The sequence below is a fragment of the Hippoglossus stenolepis genome, chromosome 20 (assembly GCF_022539355.2).
Source record: "Hippoglossus stenolepis isolate QCI-W04-F060 chromosome 20, HSTE1.2, whole genome shotgun sequence".
In the NCBI taxonomy this organism is placed as follows: Eukaryota; Metazoa; Chordata; class Actinopteri; order Pleuronectiformes; family Pleuronectidae; genus Hippoglossus; species Hippoglossus stenolepis.
The window spans coordinates 20,327,108-20,352,462 of NC_061502.1; the positions used below are offsets into that span (position 1 = coordinate 20,327,108).

General features: G+C 45.8%; 2 protein-coding genes across 5 annotated transcripts in view; both read left to right on the plus strand.

Moving 5' to 3' along the window:
• Positions 1-1,515: 1,515 nt before the first annotated feature.
• senp6a (SUMO specific peptidase 6a) lies at positions 1,516-15,889 on the plus strand. Of its 2 annotated transcripts, none has more exons than XM_035143577.2 (23): positions 1,516-1,624; positions 4,859-4,952; positions 5,764-5,827; positions 6,450-6,556; positions 6,703-6,855; positions 7,874-7,944; positions 8,649-8,743; positions 8,987-9,368; positions 9,706-9,944; positions 10,095-10,235; positions 10,439-10,472; positions 10,814-11,002; positions 11,088-11,281; positions 11,640-11,818; positions 12,217-12,333; positions 12,422-12,544; positions 12,637-12,729; positions 12,847-13,184; positions 13,470-13,558; positions 13,677-13,765; positions 14,175-14,243; positions 14,336-14,486; positions 15,137-15,889. In XM_035143577.2, the coding sequence occupies exons 1-23, from the start codon at positions 1,594-1,596 to the stop codon at positions 15,371-15,373; spliced, it is 3,279 nt and encodes a 1,092-aa protein (XP_034999468.2). In that variant the 5' UTR covers positions 1,516-1,593; the 3' UTR covers positions 15,374-15,889. The 2 variants fall into 2 exon arrangements, with proteins under 2 accessions (XP_034999468.2, XP_034999469.2); XM_035143578.2 differs by having other exon boundaries at positions 11,676-11,818.
• A 1,966-nt stretch (positions 15,890-17,855) lies between these two features.
• Positions 17,856-25,355, plus strand: part of myo6a (myosin VIa) — a 75,234-nt gene continuing 67,734 nt past the window's right edge. For 2 of the 3 annotated variants that reach the window (XM_047338173.1, XM_047338172.1), the window contains exon 1: positions 17,856-18,056. In XM_047338173.1, coding sequence (XP_047194129.1) covers positions 17,868-18,056 — 189 coding nt within the window. In that variant the 5' untranslated portion in view covers positions 17,856-17,867. The remainder of the gene's footprint in view (positions 18,057-25,355) is intronic. The other variant, XM_047338171.1, reaches the window with a different exon arrangement.

A 25,355-nucleotide genomic window follows, 5' to 3' on the forward strand; every position in this document is an offset into this window, starting at 1 on the left:
CCTTCTCCTCTTTCTCTACCTCCTTTTCTTCTTCTTTCTCCTCCTCTTCCTCTTCATTTTCCTCCTCCTCCTCCTCCTCCTCCTCACTCGGCTCAGTTTTTGTCTGATGAGGTTTTCTGTCACTTTAATTTTCATTGGGCTTCATGTTTTGGAATCAAATATAAAGTCGATGAAAGAGAGATACGAGTGAACACGTGAAGAGACGTGTTCTTCACATGTTCAGGTTGATCACTTCAATGACAGTAGAATGTTTTCATGCTCTAATGTTCAGGAAACATCACGTTCCTCAGACTGTCCGTCGCTGCAGCTCCTCTCTTCAGCCTCTGTCTCCAACACGTATGCTCCTGTCTCTTTAAGACCACCCCCTCGTGAAGCCCAGTCTGCTCTGATTGGCCAGCTGCCCCTCTCTGTGGTGATTGGTTCTCATCATCTCCGTATTGAACATGAAACATCTATATTCTTTAGTTGTTGGTTTTCTTCCACATTATTCAGTTTATTCATCTCTGCTGTAAAACACATGAGGAACAAAAACCTTTGTTTTCTTTCTTCTCTTGTCTCGTGATAATTATAAGAAGATTCAATGAGCTTTAACTTCCTGTGGTTTAATGTGTGATGTGTGATTGTGTGATTGTGTCTAATGTCCCTGCAGAAATAAAACGTGTGTAACTGTGGTAACAATAAAAACTTAAAACACTGAACAAGTCACTCAGGGTTTGTCTTTGTGATCAGTGCTTCTACAAAGTGTTGCATTCAAACATTACACATCCGGCTAGCAACCTTCAAAATAAAACTATTATTTTGTATTTGATCGCGTGTGATCTGTTGTTATGTTCATTTGTTTTACCTGTTTTAAATTATATTTCTCTTAAAGTGTACCCATAGAATCCAAGTTGTTGCAGTTGAACCTTCACAACACTCTTACCGTGGGAAATTAGGTTTTAATAACAAGTGCCCAAGGACACTTCGGCATTGGAACTGAACCACAGAATCTGAGGTTTTGCACCTTGTACATTTGAGATTTGAATTTGATATCAGAGGATATTTAGACTACAAACTTGTTGTACATGAAGCGGTGTCAGGTAGAATATACCCGTCTGGGCGTGCAGACTCTCGGGTGACACCACAGGAGCAACATGGAGGCTTCTTCTGGTTTTTCCAGTTGTAATAATAATATAATAATAAATGAAATGTAATGAATGAAATGTAATGTAATGTAATGTAATGTAATAATACGTCTGAAGAAGGAGTCACCAGTTACTTGAATCCTATTGGATTTCTCTGCCACACTATTTACTCCTGAAACTTTTGGGTGAACTCTTTAAACTAAGTCCGGTTCATGTTAATGTTTAAAACTCTAACCACACGATGCACCTGCAGCCTCAGTGGTTCTTAACGACACAGGACCCCCCTCAGTTTTCTGCAGATGTTGAATTCACGTCTTCTCACATCAGGGAGTCAGCGTCACGTGCAGCTGGTTCCGTGGCCGTGCTTTTATCGTGAAGGCCGGTGGCGGTGTTTCCGGCCGCGAGGCGCCTTGTGCCGGCCGCTTGACTCCAGGAGCCGCTGTCATCTGAGCTCCATCATGGAATAAACATGGCGCACAACAGGAGCATCCTCTTCGAAGGTAAGCCCCGAGCCTCGGCCGCCCGTCAGCCGCCTCCCCCGGCTCTCCCCCGGCTGTGCCCCGGGCTCCTGCCCCGCAGAGGAAGCTCGTGTGGCCGCTGGTGTCCGCTCTTCATCGGTCCAGAATACGTGCGACTCCCCGGAGCTAGGCTAGGCGGCTAACGCTAGCATCGCTCCGCTCATCCTCCGGCAGCCGGGGTGAAAGCGAGCTGCCAGGCCGGTGACAGCGGCACATCTGCGGCTCGGCACGGGGGGGCAGTGGCGGGGAGAGCGGCTGCAGAGGGATGGAGGTCCGGCTCGGTTCGGCTCGGCTCGGTCGGTCTTTAAAGCCTGACAAGCTAGCAGCGTTAGCTGTGGAGTTAGCTGGCTCTGCAGTGTGGAAGCTGGATGTGGTCACGGGCCTTCCTGCCTCAGAGGCTGCTCACCTCCACACAACGTGGGAACTTTGCTCATAACACATTTAATCATGGATTCAAACCATCCACACGTTGTTCTCCTCCTGCAGCTGCGGACCAGCCTGCTAGCCTGCTAGCTGCTAACACCAGCCGGCTAGTATCTGACATAAACAGTGAAAACTAGCAAACATTCACCTTCCGGATGTTTCTGCTTGATGTTAACATTATAAATAATATTCAACTTCGTCTGTTTGATAGTTCGTATTCATGTTGAATCTGTAGGAGCCTGGAACACGAAGAAGCACAATGAAAACATCTGTAAAGTGATGAAAGAGATAAAACAGGCAAAAAGACACCAATTCAACTTAAAGGTTCCGTGTGTAGAAAGTAGTGACATCTAGTGGTGAAGTGTCATGTTGCAGCTGAATGACACTTACTGCCGATAGATCCTTTCACCTAAATCTCACAAACTGGACCTTTAAATACAGTTTACATATTAAAGTCCCATGAAGTTAAATGTCCCATCAGCACACTGGTCCAGTGCTGGTGATACTTCTGTCTTCTGGAGCTTGTACCTGTGATTTCAGGTCGTCTCTGACGTGACAGAAATATTCTGATATCTTTGGTCGTGGCTCCGAATCTGTGGTGTGACGTTGTTACTGTGAATCAGGGCAACACACAGGTTCTGTGTGGCTTGTTGTCATGGACAGGTAGTTATTACTTATAATTCACTTTAATAATAAAGATCTTTTCAAAACCGTTAAGGGCTCTGCAACACAAAATGATAAAAGCAACAGTTCAAATGTCCAGCAGTCGTTATCAGAAGAAGCGAAGTAAAAGAAATGAATAAAGTAGAACGATATAAAATAATATAACTTAATGGGGTTTACTGAAGTTATTAACAAGGAGCCTGAGTGAGAACTATTCATGTGTGGCAGCCAAATATAAATATTTCAAAAAGATTTGCCAATAATTCCTAAGATGTCGTTATCAAACTCATGACAGAGAAATGTTATTCAGGTTTGATATTTTCAGTTTAACCGTAAACCTTATTAAAAAACAACTAAGTCAAAAGAAAACACATGATGCAAATACAACCAAATATATAAAACTTGAATTAAGAATCTTTTCTGCCTTGTTTATTCTGTTAAATATAAGATTTTATATTGTTATAAACACAAACACAGATACTGACATGAATGTGAAACGATGATTTTTATCACCCAGATGATAAATCGTCCGCCCGTCGTCTGAACCTCTAATTCACGTCAAAATGAGAGGAATCTTCAAATCGTAGCTCTCATGTGTCAGAGCTGCTGAAACAGGCTCAGTGATTGTTTTAGGAATCGTGGGAGTAACTGGCTGTTTAATATGTACATGAATCACGTTTCCTCCGAGGACGAGGTGCTGGTATGATTGAGAAGAGGACGTATGGATTTGAACGTCTCGTGGGAGTCGAGACTCTGTCTGGCGAAGTCTTGCTCTGTCACTTCAGCCTGTTGTGATGAATCGTGTCCTTGTGGTTGTGGCTGTCGTCGTTGTCTTGTCCGGCAGGAAGTCCTCTAACGTCTGAAGGACAAAATCCAAAAGCTCAGGAGAATCTAAACCTCGACAACAGTATTTATTGTGATTTATGAAGCTGGGGAAAAAATGGAATAAAACATGAACTTTGCAGAGCGTTGGGGTTGAAACATGATCAGGCTCTGTAGGTTTGTACTGAATTGAACCAAGTGAGGTGTAAGAGCTGTAAGATTATAAAGTAATATCTGATCTGAACCCTTTAAAATGAATGTTCTTGTCATTTTAAAAGCCACTGAAAAGGATAAGTAACTAAAAAACAGGCAGCAACATTTTGCCTGCATGCTCTGCTCCTCGCTCAGCGTCTGGTGATCCACCGCTGTGAAGGCAGAACATGATGCACGAGAAGACGCAGCTGGATCTGAACCTGACATGTTGTTTGTAGCCAGACGGACACGATGACAGAGACTTCACCTAAAATACAATATGTAATTGTTTGGGGTTGTGTTCCGCTGGTGTAGAGAAGGAAGTGCCTCCATGTTTGAATCCTCTGTTTCTGCCGGTTGTTTTTCACGGTTCAGTGGATTTATGGAGGAAATAGGAAGCCACAGTAACTGACATCCAGCCGACAGTTAGAGATCAGGGCAGCGACAACATCAGATGTTCTAACGTTTTTTTGGGGTTGAAATATGCAAAATGAAAACTGAATCAGCGTCATCTCCACATGCATCGGATATCCCACAGTCATTCTGCTTATATAAGTTTTATATAAGTTGTTATAACGTGGAGTTGGGGATCGTTGGAGTTTCTCTGATATCGGTGCTAAATCAAGACAGTTGAGGATAAGATGTTCTTCTATGTTTTAGTGATCTCGTCCAGTAGGGGCTGGACGTGTAGGAACAATTAAAGTATCCAACTTTATCTATAACCAGAGCCTGACTAACAATATCGCCTGACACCTTCACAGACATGTATCAGTATCATGACTTGAACATTATACTGAATAAACCGCAGAGGAAAAAGTGCATTAATTTGATGGTCTTCATTCCAGTTATTTATATCTAATTTTAATAGTGTTTTCTTTTTATTTATAGTTCTTCACCATTACAGTCTGCAGTAAAATCAAGAACATTTTGGAAAATGTTCAGAACAATTTAACGTGGGCACAGGACGTTTGAACTACACTCATTTCACAAATTATAATACATTAGTGTTTTCATTTGATAATGATCAGGCCTGAGATGTGGTGTCATGTAAATGGTCACTTCAGCTGATGTGTGTGTGTGTGTGTGTCTCTCTCTCTGGTTTCTGTGGGACTGAAGCTCTGGATAGATCAGAGACCAGGCGGGATGGAGGGTACAAGCACAGCTGGAGCTTCTCTCTCTCTGGTGACAGTGAAGAGGAGCGGACACATGAGTAAGCACTTCTCCCCGGCCTCTCGTTTTCAGCTGCACTGCATCACTCTGCCACCACACAGCTCGCTCCCTTCCCTCCACGTACAGGAAACGACCTCGGTGACACAGCCACGAGCAAAGTATTCCCGTCTGCCGATAGATTCTCTGCTTTACTGCAGCAGATCTGAGCGTTTGAACCCTGGCTGCCTGTTAAACCCTCTGATCTGGTTTACAAACCGGATCCCGATGGGGTCGGACTGAAGAGATAAAACCAAATTTGTTCTTTTGACAGTGTTCTTTACAATCTTTGCGTGACCCACTTGTGTAAACAGCAGCACTTCACTGCAGGTCCAAGGACAGGACGAGATAACACGACCTGCAGCGCCACCAACAACACAAAGGTGCTCGATTCACCAGCTATAAAACAGGGAAGATTAACAGAGGAGCATTTCCAACAACTTGCAGAACATTTGACAGTATCGTGACAGTGTGGGTTTCATTACTGATTCATCTGTTTCCTTTATTAATGGAAGAATTGCTGTCTATTAAATGTAAAAAAAAAACTCATTATAGTTTCCCAGAGAGCAAAACATTAAAAACTCCTCGTATGAGAGGAGCAGAAACAAGTGAGTCAATCATAGTTTCTATTAATCAACAAATCATTTCACCTCTGGCTCTGAACAAACACTGATAATCCACTTTGTGTCCATTCATGTGCAGATATGTTCGCTGACATTTACACACAACATAAACCAGTAAATGTGTTAACACCACGTTCAGTACGCAAACACACGACCTTTATCGTTCTGATTTATTTTGTCTTGTTCCGTCAGTGCGAGTGTGGTGAGCATGGAGGAGATGGACAGGCCGCAGCCGATCTCCCCAGAGGAGAAAAAGGTAAACTTCTCTTCACCCTCTTCTTCCCTGACTTCCACCCACTGAGGATGGGTGACTCCCAGCAGGCCGCGGCGCTGGGTGACTCCCAGCAGGCCGCGGCGCTGGGTGACTCCCAGCAGGCCGCGGCGCTGGGTGACTCCCAGCAGGAGTTGGCGACACCACAGTCTGGCTGGCGCCTGCTTGACACCCACGGGACCCCAGGAGTCCAAGGGTTAACGCTGCTGATGCTCTTTGGGAGTCACTTTCTGGAGCTGCTGTTGTTTTCTTGTACGTGTGGGTGCAGGGTGTCACACTGTGATTGTTCCTCACTGCAAACAAACTGGGTATTTAGGCCACATCCAGATTCACCTGACGTCCACACTACTCCAAAGTTTTAGAGCCGCTAAATTTGAGAAGTTTGGAAACACTGCTGGCTCAGTTTTAGATTTAAAACTCCGGGGCTGCGTCGGGACGAGCAGAAACTGAGATGTTCTGCAAGAAAACAATCAGCACCGGCCTCGGCTTCCAGTGTAGAACACGACATGGAGAATCCAGTGTTACTGACCCTGTTGTCTTGTTAAACGAACACATAATAGTACAGATGTTCCTCATCCTCTCTCTCTGGTGTGTGTCGTCTCTGCAGACTCCCACCCTGAGGCACTTCACTTCCTCTGACCCCTTGAGGACGTACGAAAACCGGCCAAATAATCACATGAGGCCTCTGAGCAAGCTGGCACCCAAAAAGCTCAGGTACCTTTTCTCTTCTGTTCCTACAAACTGCTGCTGTGAGTGATCGCCACAAGATGGCAGCGTCGTTATCTGAAGGAGTCGACAGGTTTGTTTTTACACAAAGTCTTTGCAGTGGGTTTGATTTCCGTTCCCTTCCTCTCCGGCAGCGAGGTCCCTCTCACCGTAGCAACGCCCCCTCCCATGCCCAACAGAACCAACTATTTCATCATCAGGCCCGCGCCTTCACAAGGAATCGTTCTGCAAGGACGGCACTTTCAGCACGCACAGATTCCCTCTGCAATAAGGAAACCAGTCCAAAGGTAAGAGTCCGGGCAGGATACGCTTTAGAGAAAAGATGTTCAGAGAGGAGCCTGCTCTAACTCTCACAGCCACACGTTTACAGCATGCATCTCATAAAAGTGAAATACTTTCCTTTAGTGTTATAAAGGTTTTTGGTGAATGTAAAAGTCACAAAGCCCAAAGTCTGTGGAACAAGTTTCTTAAATGTACGCAAAAAGATTTTAAATCATCTACTAAATCTAGATAAATAAAAAAAGGATTGAAGTATGAGACTCTTTTTGATTTTCATCTTCCAGCAGCCTTGATTTGAAGGAAAGGTGAGTTTGGGATCGAGCTGCTCTCTGTTCACGTCATGTGATGCTTTGTTAGTGTTTGGTTTCCTCTCTTCTCCTGTAAATTCATCTGATGCATGGCTGTGACAGTAATAACTACTTTGGAAGTCTATGAACTCCGGGAAATGCCAGAAAATAGTGTCTGTTCATTTCCTGTAGTTAGTGTTGGTGAAGCAGCAGCAGCAGGTTGTCGGGTCCGACTCGTTCAAACAGGAACATGTGGGAACATCCAGGCGAGGGGCGGAGCCTGTAGAGCAGCAGGGGCGGAGCCTGTAGAGCAGCAGGAGGCCGGACATGACGTATAAACTCTGCTGAGGAAAGATCAGTGTTGTTGTTTACAGCTCATCCACACCGGCGTCGGCCCTCATCACCAAAGATCTGGAACCTCCTCGTGTTTCCAAGTTGACGTCGTATATGTTTAAAATCAACCTGCAAACAGAGAGTTGTGTCTTTTCCAGTCTTTAAATCTTTTCCCAAGGGGCCTTAAAAATCCTTGAAAGTTTGTTTTGGTTAGAATCAGTGAGACCTTGATTTTTATTTAACATTTGGTCAATAAATCATTTAAAGGACCTTTCACACCATCTCCTATAGCAACTAATACAAACTGTAAAACCCTGAAGTCCTTCTACATCTTTCTTTGCACCATCTGACCATCTGTTTTCTCCTGTCATGTCTCTGATGGACTTGTTTCTTTCTCCTCCTGCAGAAATGACTTCTCCACCACACAACAAGCTGTAGAAGTGGACAGCATCGTCCTCACCTGTCCAGAGATCTCAGGTACTGTCCACTGCTCACCAAGCGCACCAGGGGGCGTCGTCTCTTTAAGTCGACATCAGACTTAATGTGAGGGTGGAGGAGATTAAAGGAAGATTGTCTGTGTGTGTGTCATCTGTGAGCATCTGTATAATGAGCAGTGATCAGTATCTGTGTGTGAGCAGGTTGTGTTTGTTGTAATGAGTGTGACATGCAGCTGCAGATCTGAGTCGAACCTCCTCCCTGCTCCTGCCAGAGGAGGAAGAGGAGGAGAAGATCTCAAGCCTCCCACAGTTGATCCTCAAAGCTCCTGGCTGGGGGAGAAGAGCTTATGAAACTCTTGCTCATAAAGCCTCTGAAATGTCTCCCGGACGATGAGAAAGAAACGGTTTCACAAAAACTGAAGATGTCCTCGAACAGTTCTCAGAGCAGGTTTTTTTAAATTCATCATCAGCCTCTTTGTTTTGTGCAGTGAGATAGTTTGGTTCACGCGTACGCAAACTGATCGGTGCTGAACCTTCACCTCCCGTTTACTTCCTGTGGTGAAGCAGTGTGGCTTTGTGTGGAGTTCAACTTTGATGAACTTTGACCCGCAGCGCTGTCGCCTCAACCAACAACGTTTGTGTGGTCGACCCCCACTTGAACTTCATTGGGTTTCAGTAATGATGAAGTTGAGTGATTATGTAAAGGATTAATAATCATTATCTTGATTTGTTTTCCCCTTTCAGACGATGAGAGTCTGAACATCAAGCGTCGCCTGCAGCAGAAGAGGAAATCGTTGGACGGCTGCTGTAGTTTTCCTGAGCAAGTCAAAGCAGCGGAGGTGAGAGACGCAGCCGCTCAACTCGTTCAGCCTCTTTCAGCTCCTTGGCTCATTGTTGGTTTTGTTCAGTCTCAGATCCCCAGACTCAGTAAACATGTGGTGAGATAATGTGAACTGAAAGAGTTGGTTGAGAACTGAAAGAGAGACAGAAACGAAAAGGTTTTCTGAGTGTCACACACACACACACACACACACACACACACACACACACACACTCTCAAACCAAGTGTTTTTCTTTGGCAGCCTCTCCGGCCGACCATCTATCAGGCCGTGTGCTTGAAGTGCAACAAGCCGTGTGAGGACATCAAGTGTCCGAGCTGTGGGAACATGGCGCCGGTGCTTCCCTGCCAGCAGGCCACGCTGTCATCCCCGACCCCCAGACCCCCCATCAGATCCCAGCCCTCCCCCGGACCAAACAGCCTGCCGCAGAACTTCTACAAGCCGGCCACGACCATGAGGGCGCCGCATGGCGAGACCATGCCAGTACGTATCTCGAGCAGAGGAACCCTGCTGCCTCTGCACAACGGCAGGTCCCCTCTGTTAGCCGGGACGTCGAGCTGCTGTGGCACCCGGAACCCCCCGAAAGGGAAGAGGACGGCCCAGCAGCACAAGCTCAACGATCCCAGTAAGTGAAGGAGGACAGATTTATATTTTCACGTCTCCACGCTGGCGTCACCTAGTGGTCGAAGATGATTTGTTTTCTGTCGTCCGTCCGTCTCTCATTCTTCTGAATTCACAGATTAACTGCTATTCTCCTTTTCTATCCCGTTTTTAAAAAGTCCCAAACACGACTCATGACCTCAGAACTTTGCTAAATGTTGTTTCTAGCTGTAACTTTGTAAGTTGCCATCGTCTCTGTGAAATTAGTTTCTGAAAAGAAACGGAATCAAATCACAACGTCCTCGTCGAGCTGAAAACCAACGACAGCACAAACCTCTAACTTCTCTTTGTCTCCTCCTCAGTCGTCCTGTCCAGCGACGACGAGGAGGAGGCCGACAACGCCAGCACAGGAAGTGTCAACCGACTGGACAGCGTTTCCCCACGACCCGCAGACTCGGCACATTCCTCGCCGGCACCCTCTGGAGGCAGAGTGGAGGCGGCAGTGAAGAGCGCCGGGGATCAGGAGGAGACAAACACCGAATTCTTTGAAGACGTCAACATGAAGGTCACGATACCACGGAGGGCTCGGATGAAAGACCAGGTGAGAGTCAGCAGACTGATCACAGCTAGAAATCTAATTATGTTATGATTAAAACTAAAAATCTGACTTTAACTCAGAGCTGGTTTTATTGAGCTCACTAGAAACTCGCCCTGTCCCTAACGTCTCGCACTCTACGTCTGTCATTCATAGTTTGGAAATCAACCGGCTGAGCAGTTCTCACCAAAGACGAAGAAGCCCAAGTGCATGCCCAATAAGTGCGACAGCATCATTCTGGAGTGTCGGAGCGTAAGAGTAGGAACTCTACGCAGGATGGTGACGAAACCTGTCGTTGTGAGTCACTGTTTATCTCACTTTCTCTCACTGTGAAACAAAAAGTAAGAAATATAACAAAATAAAAAGCTAATAACGATCTTCAGTGGTCAGGATCTGGATTCGTCCTGAATCCGAGGCCTCGCCCAGAGAATTCATTCCACGCGAAGGAGAGACTGTGGGAATAAATAATAAACCTCTTCTTGTGTTCTTTCTCTTTTCAGTTTTCCATCGAACACATCCAGCTGGAAACCGAAGGTAAGAACCAGCAGCAGTGAGTTCAGTTAATAAGACCCAGTGAGCGGAGCCGCTGGAGTCCGACACCGGCTGAGTGTGATCCAGTTATTTCACCGTCCTCTGCTGTTCCTGAAAGAAATACAAACAATTCTTTAGTCCCTAAATTATGATGTGAAGCCAAAACTAACCAGATCAAATGGAAACAAACACATGAAGCTTATTTTAGACTCCGAGAGAAAACGTCCTAAATCAAATACTTGGTTTCAAACACCTTCTACAAAAAGACACAAATCCTTTGGTACATTTTAAGACCTTTCCTCTGAAATGTGTTTGACTCTGACCTGTCGGTGTTTTGTCCTCAGGTGCCGAGCGCAACAGCGTGGAGCAGGTCTGTCTCCGGGCGTCGGAGCTGATCAGCTGCGAGTGGTGCAGCGTGCGGAAGCTTCCCGTCCTGTTCTTCCAGACGACGCCGGAGGAGTGCGACCGCCTGCGCACACAGCTCAACATGACCAAGGAGAAGGGGGGGCACTGGTACGACTGCACCGGGGACCGTGAGTGCGCTCGTGTACAAATACACACGTTGTTTATCTTTCTGAGACCAAATGAGTAAAATGGATGCATCTGGTCTCTGGTCAGAGACGGACGAGAAGTACATCGTCTTGATCTTCGAGAACGGCCTGGTGATGAAGGAGCAGATGATCCTGGAGGACATCCTGGGAGAGATCGGCCGGACCAACAACCTCATGAACTTCCCGACCAAGGTTCCCTTCGAAGAGGCCAACATCCGACTGGTCAACTACAACAAGGCCACGAGGCAGAAGGAGGACAAGGTGGGTGAGCTGCAGGGACAACGCTGGGATGTGATTAGTTAGATATCAATCAATCAAATTGATATCTCACAGATCAAGGTGATGTGTCGTCAAAGCAAAAGTCTGAACCCCAAAAGATTGATTTAATATCCTCAGCTCTTTTTTTCACTTTCTATAATGTTCAAGATGTTTGGGACATTTTTACAGATTTCAAACCTTTCAAGCCTATTTGTCATTTTGTCCAAATCAGAAAATTAAATCAAATTCGTGGAGAAACCAAACTCTAGTGATTAAAGACGACATGAGCTCTCGTCCCTGTGGATGTCATCTTACTTGTCACTGACACCCCCCGCCCCCCCGTCCCCGTCCCCCTCTGCAGACGAAGCCGATACAATCTCCTCCCAAAATCACGCAGATCACACCGGTCGGCAAAGTCTCGCAGGTCACGATGCCCGTACGTACGCGGATGGCCACCCGCCAGCACACCAGCACCTACTTCGAAGACGAGGACGAGGACATGACCGACCTCCAGCCCACGTTCTCCGGACCAATCATCAAGTGAGCGACTCTTTGCTATGACGCTCTGTATCGTGAGAAAATGAAGAACTGTGGTGCAGATTTGTTAAATTTCAATTTCTGCAGTCTCTGCAGGAAACGGCATTAAAACATTGTGGAGGTGATTGTAATTCATTTAAATGGATTTTATTGTTTAGTCCTTAAAAAGCCTTTAACATGTTAGAATATGAAGTGTCTGGACCTCGCTGCCCAGAACCACTGACGCTTAACATCATTTTCCACATATTTTATTCTGGGCCTGGGAGGAAAAGTTCAGGAAATGTCCTGAGCCTCCTCAGACATTTTTATTCTCACATACAGAACCTCTGATAAATGTCCAGAGTCTGAAAACAGCTTCTCTCTGCTGTGGTTAAAACCCTGTTTTTCTTCTTCTTCTTCAGATTAATGGTGTATCCTCCTCCTCCAGCCAAAGGTGGCATATCAGTCACTAATGAAGACCTCCACTGCCTTAATGAAGGAGAGTTCCTAAATGATGTTATCATAGACTTTTATTTAAAGTAAGCAGCTGATATCCTCACACGACAGTAAATTAAAAGTATCTGTGTGAGTTTTCCTACTGTAACGAGTCGTTTGATTGTTTTTCAGCTATTTAGTTCTAGAGAAATTGAAAAAAGAAGATGCACAAAGAAGCCACGTGTTCAGCTCCTTCTTTTACAAGCGACTGAACCAGAGGGAGCGGAGGAACGTTCCAGACACGACGAACCTGCCGTGAGTGCCCCCGGCAGCCAGGAGGTTTCTAAAGCCGGACTTCGCTCCGACGTTTCTCTGCTCAACACTTTGCTGTTCTTGGTTTTTCGCAGAATCCAGAAAAGGAAGCACAACAGGGTAAAGACGTGGACTCGGCACGTGGATCTGTTCCAGAAGGATTTCATCTTTGTTCCCATCAACGAGTCGTGAGTCTCAAGTCTGACAATTTGACTGGAAATCAAATATTCTACAGAACTTTGTCTCAGTAAAGTGAGATGGAATTATTTTCCTCATTGTCATTTGAATTGCAATTGTTTCATCAGAGCTCACTGGTACCTGGCCGTCATCTGCTTCCCGGGCCTCGAGGGTCCCGTGTACGAGCAGAACCCGCTGTACCACGGCACGGCTCCGGCCTCCATCTCGGCGGCGGATCCCACATCAGTAGAGAACATCCCGGACCACTGCCGCCCTCTGTCCCCAGACGGAGACGGGCTGGACAGCTCCTCGGAGCAGCCGTCCCCCGGCGTCCCCGAGGCGTCTGGAGACACTGACAGCGACCTCGCCAAGGAGAGCTCCGCCTTCGCAGACAGGAGGCAGGAGCCGTCCAGTGCTCCTGCAACGTCCAGCAGTTTCCAGGCCAATGGTGAACAACAATATACGAGTGAGTCCCCATCTGATGTCTGGGTGAGATTGTAAATCACTGAACCAGGATCAGTTCCTGCAGTTTGTCTGTTAGTTAGCAGGATTACACATTAACTACTGAACCGATTACCAGTAACCTCGTGGCGGGATGTGGTTTGGATCAGGAGAGAACTCGTGCAGTTCAAAGTGTGACCTACAACCCAGAGACGCAGAAACATAGAACAACAAAGAGAACTCTATTTATTGATTGATTTGATTTCCTGTGCTGCAGATTCATGGTTTTTGTTTGTTTGGCTTCTTTCAGGCGAGTTGCACAGAATCAGTGTTTGTTATGGTTCAAACAGAGGAGACGAGGACGCTTTCACCTTCTCTGACGACCAGAGCTCCTGTCAGGTATCTCCTCTGGTTCATGTCTCACTCACTCTCACATCTGTGTTCAGGGAACTCATCATCAGTCACAATGAACCTTTAAATGAATAAAAGCTGAGCCCAGTTTGAATCCTGTGTTCAGGACGAGTGCAGTGAGGACGGGACTGTGGCTGAGGACACACTGGGCCCCGACGTCTCTGGTTCGGCCTCCAAACAGAACATCTGCAAACAGTGAGTGGTTGCACGTCTGGGTTTTCACCTACAGGGGGCGCTGTTGCTCTGCTTATGTTAATTATGCTCATCAGCTCAGTTGGTTCCTTCAGAAGAAGCTGAAACGTTTCTTTAACTGCAGTATTACAAGTCTTCTCCTGCAGCCTCCTAGTAAAATGTCTGTCACATGTCAGAGTGAGTCCATGTGAGGAAACAGCAGGACAATGTGTGGAAGCTCCGCCCCTCGTCTGGATGTTCCCACACGTTCCTGTTGTTGGGAACGAGTCGGACCCGACAACCTGCTGCTGCTGCTTCACAAACATGTAGAGTTCATGTGTGAAGACTGAGCATCCTGTGACCTGCTCCTCAGTTTCACAGTCAGAGTGTAAACATTGGAAATGACTCTTGTCCTCGTGTTGTTCTTCTTCAGGCCTTGTATCCTCATCATGGACTCACTGCGTGGTCCTGCCAGGTCGACTGTGGTGAAAACTCTGAGAGAGTGAGTGTCACAGCAGCGCAGACCCAGAACCTTCAAACTGTCGGGGGGGGAGCCGACGCTGCAGGGGACTGAACTGTGTGCGTTTGTTTTAGGTACCTGGAGGTGGAGTGGGAGGTGCGGAAAGGGACTCAGCGCAGCTTCGGGAAGGACGTGATGAGGGGGTCCAGCCCACGTGTGCCTCAGCAGGATAACTTCAGCGACTGTGGAGTTTACATCCTGCAATATGTGGAGAGCTTCTTTGAGGTGAGAGCGGAGATTCACTGCTTCAGTCATTAAGCTTTTTATTTTATTCAAGTTGAAACAAATGAGTCGGAGGTGGAGACAACAGCTCCCATGATGCCGCACTGCTTCACAGCATCAGACTCAGCAGCTCCAGTTAAAACAGTTGATCTTAACAAAAACACTTCATCCAACTCGTGAACTGCTTTTCTTCAATGAAAAAGTTATTTTCAGTTTTCCTATTTTATATTTCTGCTGAATATAAAAACTGAAAAGTAAATACACAAGTCACACAAAGAAGTAAAGGAGAAAAATATGAGTATGATGAATGACATAATTCAATGAATAATTCAAACCAAATGCACTAAATTAAAACGTTGTTTCATTGCACAAATATTCCTTTATTCCATAGTTTCATTTTGAAATGACAAAAATATCACAGATTTTTAATTTCAAAGACAAAGGTGATGCAGCTTTTTTGTTTTTTATCATCTTCAAACTAAAGTTCACTCAAATGAATAGTGTAATGCTTCGGTACTTTATACGAGACATTTGTTGTTGATTTCAATGTTTTTGTGGAATCAGTTGACAACAAGACAAATATAAAATGATTTGTCACCTTCCAGCTCACATGAAGTAATAATGAATCCTACTCTTCTTTGTCTCTTGTTCAGAATCCGATCCCCAGTTTCCATCTCCCAGTGAATCTGTCTGAGTGGTTTCAGCAGCAGCGAATGAAGACGAAGCGCAAAGAGATCAAGGAGCTGATCCTGCAGATTCAGACTCAACAGGAACTGAACCGGGACGGCTCCGACCAGGTCCGGGCTCCACCCGTCTCCTTTGAGGAGCCCGAGATCAAAGAGACTTCTGGGTCGACGGGCCGGCCACCAAACCTACCCATCAGCCCCTGAAACGGCCCCGCCCACTCCCCCCCCCCCAGCTCCTCCTCGTCCCGTTGCTCCCGGGCCGAGCGGCGGCGAGGGGCGTGAACCTGAACCTGATTGTACGCTGCTGGTTTCACGAGGAAATGTCTGAAACGGTCCTGAACTCCCTCCATCACCCACAGACTTCCTTTGAATTTGTATTGAATAAAAAACATGAAGTGTAAATATGCTGGAGTTTCTCCGCTGCCTTTGTAATTTACTGTTTTCTGACTCGTACCTGAAAGTGGCTCATTAAGTTATGTTTTCATAGATGTTGGAGAATCTGTGCAGAAGATACTGTTTGGCTCTGGCGTCGTTATTTTTTATGCTCATGCTGTGTAGAGGAAAGAAGAGAAAACCGAAAAATACACTTAGAGGAGGTTGCTGTTATTTGTACGTTAAGAATCCTCTCGTCTGGAAAGTGTCGGACGTAGTTCAGTGCTTGTGTCTCTTCCATGTGGAGGTGATGAGCATTTTCACAATTAAAAGCAAATTTAGATGCAAGAGCGTTTCTGTGTGTGTGTGTGTGTGTGTGTTGTTGCCACAGACTGAATAAAGATGGACGACATGACGGCTCCTGAAAGTGAAGCCAAAGTGTCTCCGTCGCCCCCTGGTGGCTGGCTGCAGTATAGGTCCTCCTCCATGTTAGCAGATGGGACATGGACCAAAGTATAAAAGTAGACGTTAAATAAATGTTTGTCAAAGATGGTTTCTGTCATTTCAGGTCGTTCTTATGTTTGTTCAAGTGTTTCTGATCAGTTTGGTTTGAATTAGTTATTTGATGATATAAGATGTCATGATTGACAGCTGACACTGACTCCTGATTGGTTGAGCTCGTGTATGGGCGGGACCTTGTCACCACGGCTTCACAGGCGCTGAGTCCAAAACGTGTTTGATTAACTTCTGGAGGAGAGATGTGTTTAACTGTATTTACAGTCTCTGGTTGTGAGTCTTTAATACAATAAACATTTTACATCAGAAGGATAAAAAAAATGAAACTTTAACACAAAACACAATTAATAAAGTACAAATATTTGAAGGTGCAGCATCAAAGTGCTTCACATAAACTGACTCATTTTAAGAAAAACTGTCATACTGAACGAGATCTTATTTTAATATGTACACAAAATAAAAAAAACTGAAATGGAAGAAACCACAATAAAAACATTTTGAAGAGATTTTCTTGAAAAGATGACGTCAGTGAAATGACCTCAGTCCGTCCAACCATCTGTTTTTTCTGCTGACGTCATCGGAGGAAAACTTCAAATCTAGAAAATCCAGCAGGACGTTGAGCTCAGACGTGTGAAATCAAACAGGTGGTCGAGTTTCTCTGTTTTCACTTTCTCTCTCCAGGGAGACGACAGACGGACTCAGTGTTTCCTTTCACTCAAACATTCATGGAACGTTTTGTCGTCTCACTTCACAGACGACTCACAATATTAAATCATTAAATAATAATCAGCTGATCCAGATAATGGCTGCTGACTCGCTGCTGCCCCGTGTGGATGATTAACTCAAGGTGTAGTTCTTCTGGAGACTTTCACCCACATCCCATGGTCTTCATCATGTGTCTCATGCTCCAGTCATTCATTGAAAAGCTTTTTATTTTATCATCAGTAAAACAGGAAGCTCGGTGTGACTGAAAGCTCCAGAACAGCCACTAAAGGGACCTCGTGTTGAGAATGATAAACTTTTGACCTTTGACCCGACTGAACCCGACAACTAGGGGAAACTCAATCTGCTGACGAAGGTCATGTGATGAGACCAGAAGCCCCAGAGCTGCTGCCTCAATGGACCAGAAGTTATCATGGTGTTAAAAACTCCATTTCCCATGAGTCTTGAGTTTGTGGGAACTGGTTCATGAGTCTTTCACAGACGTGTCGGTTTTATTTGACTGAAGAAACGATGCAGAGAAGATGTACAGACGTATCAGAAATGTTTTACTCTTATTATCTTTATTATTATTATTATTATTATTATTATTATTATTATTATTATTATTATTATCATGAGCGACTGGTCTGACACTGGTGTCCACAGTGATCAGCAGGGGGCGCAGCAGCAGACGGAGATTAGCACCATTGTTCTCGCCTTTGAAATAATCCCAGTTAATCCTCAACCTTCCCCACAAGGTCCAGTGTCGCATATGTCAACACAGTCACGTCAGATAATAACAATACGTATTATTATGTAATAATACCCCTGTTTTCACCACAAGATGGCAGCGTTTGTATCCAAGATATTTTGGCTTCAGTTCTGGATACGTGGAGAGGCGTGGTCCATCTTTATTTAAAATGTATAAAATGTAAACTGTTCCTTTTTTCACAGTGTTAATATTATTATTATTATTATTATTATTATTATAATTTGTCTTATTATTGTTAGTAGTAGTAGTGAATCCACTTCTCTCTGCCCCTTTAACTTTGCCCCTGTGCCCCGGACAGCGCCCCCTGCAGGGACCCTCGCTCCTCCGGCCCCCGGGATGGAGCCACCTCGTGACGTCACGGGGCCGGTTTCCCAGGACTGCTGCGGGAGTCGGAGGCTGCGGGGCGGGGAGAGAGAGGAGACGGCAGCCGGAGCGGACGCCTCTCATCCGGAGACTCCCGGAATAACACGATTCACCCACCGGACGATCCCCCGCGGAGTCCCGGGAGTTTACACCCAGAACGAGGTAGGTAGCACCGGGGAGAAGGTGTCGCCCTGTGCCCGGGCTGTGAGCTAGCTGACCGGCTACAGGGCGCAGCAGCGTCCCGGTGCTAACAGCCAGCAGCACCGGGACGCTGTCAGAGGAGAACCCGTCCACACGGAGCTGAGAGCCGGGGGACGAGTCCCGGCACCGCCGGGCTTAGCTCTGGAGCACTAACCTAGCTTTAAGAGGAGAGAACACCAGACTACATTTAAACACTCGACAATTTAATGTCTTCTGATGATAATTAGCATCACGTGTTGGATATTACTCTGTAAAACACATAATTAGATGAATGAGCTGAAAAGCTAAATTTCGGCTTATTAAAGCTGTTTTTATTTATAATAGAACTTCCACTTTTTGACACAAAGCATCGCTGCTATCACCACGGAGGAGGTGGATGTTAGCCAAAGAGCACAGGGGACACAACAGGCAAACAGGATTTAAAAGTTGGATTATGAATGTCTAGTGGTTCTTTGTGGATTTCTTCACAAGCCGAATTGAAGAGAGGCCTCTCGTGAAAGGGACAAAGTGATGATTCATTGTTCACAGCGCGTGTGCGTGTCTGGGAGGCGAGAGGATTCCAGATTCTCCCCTTTTTTAAATGAGGTTCTGGATTTGCGTCCAGACGGTGAGAGCCGAGGCTCGGTTCTGGAGCCACATTTAGCACAAGAGCTCGTCTGCAGCAGCGAGAAGGAGGAGGAGGAGGAGCAGGAGGAGAAGCACCGGAGCGGACATGGTGCATGTGTTGTGCAGCAGCAGCTCCAACATGTCAGATACCACAGTGTGAGCCCGGCTGCGGCCTGCACACACACACACACATTAACACACACACACATGCACACACACGTTAACACACACATGCACACACACGTTAGCACACACATGCATTCACTGCCTCTGCTGAGCCTGGGAAGGGATGGTCCTGATTTGCATGAGAAAGACTGTGGGGGGGGGGGGGCTGTCCACTGTGACATTATGGATATTATGATGGCCGAGGCCTGTGCTGGAGGAAGATGATCGTCCTCAGGAGCAGCCGGTGCTGTGTGGTTACATAAGAGCTCTCAGAGCCTCTTTGTGTTCTCAGCTGGTTGTTGATGCCGAAGCTGCTTTGTGATCAGATGTTAAAGCTCGTTTTATTCCCACCGTCTCTGAATCTCTCCCGTTATGTCTTATTATCGTCTCTTCATCTGTTAATACCTGTGACTTTGATGTATTTTCCCAGGATGCTTTGCGTGTTGGCGTTTTATTCCTTGAGGCCTCTCCTGATTCCTGAGTGGACATTGACTGTTGACCCCCTCCTCGCCGAGTGCTGTGTTTTTATGGCCCAGTTTTACATATCGCTGCATTATGTCACAACAGGAAGTGGAGCTGATTGTAGCTGAGGTTCTTCCTGGTTCAGGGTCCTCTTCAGGGAGGGATCCTGATGACGCCATAGTTATTGGATTAGTTGGATATTGAGCTTCATTAGGAGGCGGCGGTCATGTGAGGATCTTCTACCGTCAGGATGTAAAAGCTAAAGAGTGATTGCCATTAAATAGAAAGTGTGACTCAGCAGTTTGCAGTTGGTGTCCGAGCGCAGCTTCATCTGAAATACACGTTGAAATGTTTTCAGACATGAATAAATAAATAGATCAAATCTTCTGTGGTCATGTTGTGTAGTGAGTGTTTGTGAGGCAGCAGCAGCAGGTTGTTGGGTCCCGACTCGTTCAAACAGGAACATGTGGGAACATCCAGGCGAGGGGCGGAGCCTGTAGAGCAGCAGGAGGCCGGACATGACGTATAAACTCTGCTGTGGAAAGATCAGTGTTGTTGTTTACAGCTCATCCACACCGGCGTCGGCCCTCATCACCAGAAGATCTGGAACCTCCTCGTGTTTCCAAGTGGACGTCTTCGTCTTCTACGTGTACGGCTCCTCTTCTTCATCCTGAGATGTTTGTGTTCTTCCAGTTTCACGTCCGTCACGTGTTAGAAACCTCATCCACACGTCCACTCGCTCTCTGGGAAGCTTCAGGACATTGTCCTCCATGTGTTGTTATACATTCAGATTTAAAAGCTCGTGAATGTTTCCTCCTGTGTCGTGTGTTTTTGTCACCGAGGAGGAAGCAGATGGAGAAAGGTTGTTAAGGAATTCCTGGAATATCCTGGAAGTGTATATCGTGGAGAGTGAGGGATTGTGATGAGCTCTTTGAGGAAGTACAGCACAGTACAACAGTTAATGCGATAAAACGCGACATGAAGCTGCAGCTTTTGAATCAAAACCTCCCCAAAGATTGTATTCTATAATCCAGGATTACGTCTTTCTGTGCAGGCGTAAAGTATCATCCCCCTTTTACCGTCGGTACGACATCAGGACCCTGAGAGTGAAGCAGACAGTTCATTAGTTACACCTGTGCTTTTCTTCATGTGATGTCATGAGCTCAGTCTGTTGAATATGTTGCCTCCTTGTCAGATAAAGAGAGAACTCCTAATATTACACTTTGGACTAAACCAAGTCAAACTGCGATTCCATGAGTCTGGAGGTATGTGTCTGTTCTGGAGCTTTCAGAAGAATCATCGTGGTCTTCCTCAGTGGTCACATAACCAGGGCCTGTAAACACAAGTCACGAGGGATCACAAGTTTATCAGTTACTGGAAGTTTCCTATTGTCATGGACACAGTTTGAAGTAGGTCACGTGATCTTTTCACGAGTTTCCTTGAGAAACAACTTGAAGTGTAATGGTTGTGAATTCTGTTGACCTGTAACGACCTTCACCTCAAACTGGACGAGGCTTTCCAGCTCAGCTCCAGTGTGAATGGAAACCTTCTAGTATCTGGATGCTTCACATCGATCAGCAGCACGTTGGTGAGTCTGACTCCAGGAGAATCAGGTGGACCTCAGGTCTCATTCAGATGCTAACTGGAGACTGATCCTGGAGATTCAGAGCTTTACAGACACAATCTGTCCTCCTCCTTGATCTCATGTCACGGGTATAAAACATGTTTTCTATATTTATGAATCAAAATCTGTGAGACCCCCAATGAGGGCGAGCTGACAGAGAAGTGTCACATGTTGGAAACATGGCTGCAGCCGGAATAAGACTTGTGTCTCCTGTGTCTGACAAACCTGCAGAGTTATGGAATTATTTGATATATTTCTTTATATAGACTGGAACGTCTCGTGTGTGTTCTCACCATTAAAATGTTAAAATCAGTTACATCTGTCTTTATGTCTGTGGTCTCCCATGTTTTATATTAAATCAGTTCATATTTGAAAACCCTCTTGTGTGCAGCAGATACTGGTGTGTGTACTGTGTGTACTGTGTGTACTGTGTGTACTGTGTGTACTGGGTGTACTGTGTGTACTGTGTGTGAAGTACGTCCGTAGCATCACTAACTTTACCTTGATTAGCTCTGAAAGCGGCCGAGGTGAACCTGTGGTCATCAGCTCCGAGGTCCTGAAGCAGGCGACTGCTCCTCGTGGCCGGTGGTGACGGAGCGAGAGGTTCATCCTCGCTGTATCTCGTTTCTGTTGTTGATACGTTAATGGAGGTGGAGGAGGAGGAGGAGGAGGACAGGGTGGGGACCTCCCCTCGTCGGCCTTTGTAATTAGGGGAATGTGAGCTGAATCAGTCACGGCCCACTGAGCCACAGACCGCAGGCTCTTGTAGTGACCGCCATAAAGAGAGTGTCGCCTTACAGGCCGTCTGATGGCCGGGCCGCCTCGCTGCTCGCTGCTCGCTGCTCGCTGCTCGCTGCTCCTGAGGATCCTGAGGAGTTGACTCTGTTGTGTTTTGCTTCTCACACACACTCACTCAGTTTTCAGTCATTTCAAACTGGACGTTGTAGATTCTGGTGGTTTTTGAAACTGAAAACAAACCCGACTCTCGTCCTTGAAACTTGACCTTGATCCAACGTCTCCTCAGTATCATTTTATGATCCTGGAGACGCTGTCTTCAAGTCCCCTCATGCTGACTCCTCACGGTTCCTTCCAGAGGAGCCGCTGGCGATCGGATGTCCACATCTGTGTCTTTATGCCCAGAAACACTCGTGGTTTAGGGCTCGTCTCCTGCAGACGGGTCAGATTACCTCAGGATGAAAAACCACCCAAACTATGTCGCTCTTTGAAAAGTTCAGAAGGTGATAAAAGTTCTTATTGAAGTTTTTGTTTATTGACATAAATTGGATAGATGAGATATTTTCGGCTGCTCGTAAACATTTGTCTGTTGTTGGTGATTTAAATAACCTATGAACCTATAAACTAACCTAAACTCTGCTTTATTCTCCCCTGTGAAAAACCTTTCACACAGTCAAAGCTGTTGTATGATGGATTTTAAATCGTTTGTTGGAGCCGCAGGACTTTTCATCTATTTTTAACTCTCAGGTTTTGTAATGTGTATTTTTAGCGTCTCCCTCCTCTGACTGAAATCACTTGTTTTAGTCTTTGATTATTTCAAACACACACTCTTCTTCAGCTGCTCTGAACCCAACCCATCGTTGTATATGGTGGCGAGGCTGTAACCATAGCAACAGCGAGGGCAGCTGACCCTGGATCAGGTGTTGTTGACCTTTTGAAACCGGCCGAACCCTCCAGAGTCATATTTTGGGAGGAGCCCTGTTGGCACCTGATGTTCAGATTAAAAACGGGGACAGTTCCTCCTTTGCTTCCAGCTGTTTGTCTGCAGACATGACGGCTGTTGATTCAAGCGTGAAGATGGTGTCCGACGTGTTTCTCAGGCTCGTCACGCTGCTCGTTCTGAAGCTTCACTCCAGACGGACTTTGACCCCAGTTAATGCCTCTCTCTCTTTAGCTCTTCTCTTCAATATTCAAATGACACAGGGATTCTTGTTTCTGCTGTTGCCAGGGTTTTACAGCTCTGAACATTGGACTTCTAGCTACTGCTCTCCGCTGTGTGTCTGTGTGTGTGTCTGTGTGTGTGTCTGTGTGTGTCTTTGTGTGTGTCTTTGTGTGTGCCTCTTTAGGACCTTTTCCAGCATGAACGCTGACCTTGTCAGGACTGGTGGACCTCATGGGGACCAAAGCTTGGTCCTAATGAGACAATCCTCGTAATAATAGTTCTTTATGTTCTTTAGTAAATAGAAGGAAAAGTTATTTGTCTCACTTTGTTTCTGATCTGAAAAATGATCCAATCTGTGACTAAAACTAAAACTAATGATATAATACGAATCCTTAGTAGCTGAACTGAGTGTTTCCAGTGTAGTAGTGAAGATTCTCCTTCACTCTCACGTCCTGACCTTTGACGACCTGACCTCCACGCTGCCCGGCTGCTCATCATCCTGCTAACGCCTCTTTTCAAGGTTCACTTCTCACAGATTGAATCATTTAGACTCTTTTGTGTAATGTGCAACTCTCTCAGCTGCTTGTGCCACTTTTTCATTGGTGTTAGACTTCGACTTGAGGAGGATGACTCCTGTCAATCTTTGAACTCTCTTACAAGGAGTTTGTCAAAGATCAGCACTTTTCCATCAATCATCAGAAATGAAGCTGAGGCCGAATCACACCAGAGACGTTTTGATCCATGAGGCCGATGTCGCTGTTTTGAATAAAGATCAATGAGCATAAACACTTTTGGCAAGAGTCGTGAGACAGATTTGAGGGAAGAGGTTGTGTAATAAAACGATAAAGTTTACAGACGTAGCCCATCATGAAGTAATGGTGAATTATTTATGACTCTAATTAGCTAATTTGACACAGTGACCTTGTTAAGAGACAAAAGGGACCTGTTTGACCTCACAGGAGACGGATGTGACTCCCGACGTCCTAACAGATGAACTGTATTACTTTAGAAAGGACTCTTTAAAGGTTGAGGTTGGAGTGAAGCTTTGGGGTTGGCAGGTTAGTTGTGACGTTCAGGGCCTTGGAGTGCGTCATGTGAGCGAACTCACCACAATAGAAAGACAAACACACGCTGGGCGGGTCAGAGTCCTTCCTGCCTCTGTGAAAAGAATCACCTGCAGATCCTCAGATCCTCGACCGCGCCCTGCCGCGGTGACTCCGCTGTGGGTGCGGCCGCAGCGATGAATGCTGAGTGGCAGCCGTGAGACAAATAGAAAACAGGAAAGCTTTCATGTCTTTTCTTTCTGTGGCCTGAAGCTTTCAGGAGAGGGGCAGGTGTGTGAGGAATGAATGCAGAGCACAGACAGAACGCTGCAGTTAATGTTTAACCAGGTTAACCAGGAAATTACTCACCAGCAGGTATCGAGTTTGATTTTACATGTGCTCTTACTTTCTTATCATTTATCAAACGAATCATCAATTAAACTTCCTGTTGAGCGCCTTATCATTTCAGCCCTAATTTACATAACTGTTTCAAATGAAAGATTAGGAATAATACAATGATAAAAGCTACTAAAGCCACTTCTCCACTAATATCCACTAACAACTGAAAAATGTATGTTCAAGACATTTTTCAGGTTTTTTTTATCTACAGATATTAATTATTATTATTATTATTATTCTTTAGCTTCTTTGAATTTTCCTGTAGACGATTTCAACAAGTAACAAACAGTTAAAATAAGAAAAGTGAATAGATAAAGTTTTAAAAAAACATATTAAAACAAATGATAAATAACTGATGATAGAGTTGCATAATAAAATAAACATTAAATTAATAATTTTATAGAAGTGATTTATAATAAATAGGGGCCTTTTCTTCCTCCTTCGTATAAAACCTCACTCCGGTTTGCAGTGAAACGTAACTTCACTCCCGATATAAACGTGCTGGACACTAAACTGAGCACCAGATTAGCACCGCAGCCAAATGTATCTCCAGAGGTTTCACTGGAGGACCTCAGGTCTCAGCAGCAGAGTTAGAAACCTGCAGGTCCGTCTGGGCTGAAGAACCAACGACTGACGGGGAGCGTCCGAGTCTCGACTGCAGCACTCACCATCACATTAATGCTTTTTTTTAAACTGAAAGGGTACAGAACTAATCTATTTCCAGCCTCTGCCCTAAATATTAAAATCCTCTGAGTAATTTCAGCTGTAACGCGTGGAGCGTCCTCTGGAACCTGCTTCCATTAACGCCCTCAGTGGGCGAGAAACGAGAGATTCAAACTGAGCTGGGAAGAGGAAACCTGCAGAGGATTCCTGACGCAGCCGTCAGAGCGAGACGGGACAGTTTCACTGGGTCCGGGGCGGGACAGTTCACTGGGTCAGCGGCGGGACAGTTTCACTGGGTCCAGCAGACGGGACAGTTTGACTGGGTCCAGCAGACGGGACAGTTTCACTGGGTCCACAGACGGGACAGTTTCACTGGGTCCAGCAGACGGGACAGTTTGACT

What these genes read in the sequence shown, in the direction of transcription:
- senp6a (XM_035143577.2), top strand. Translation starts at nt 1,594, where the DNA reads ATGGCGCACAACAGGAGCATCCTCTTCGAAG. An exon ending in CAGGAGCATCCTCTTCGAAG is followed by an intron (nt 1,625 to 4,858) that starts GTAAGCCCCGAG and finishes GTGGGACTGAAG; the next exon opens with CTCTGGATAGATCAGAGACC. An exon ending in TGGTGAACAACAATATACGA is followed by an intron (nt 13,185 to 13,469) that starts GTGAGTCCCCAT and finishes GGCTTCTTTCAG; the next exon opens with GCGAGTTGCACAGAATCAGT.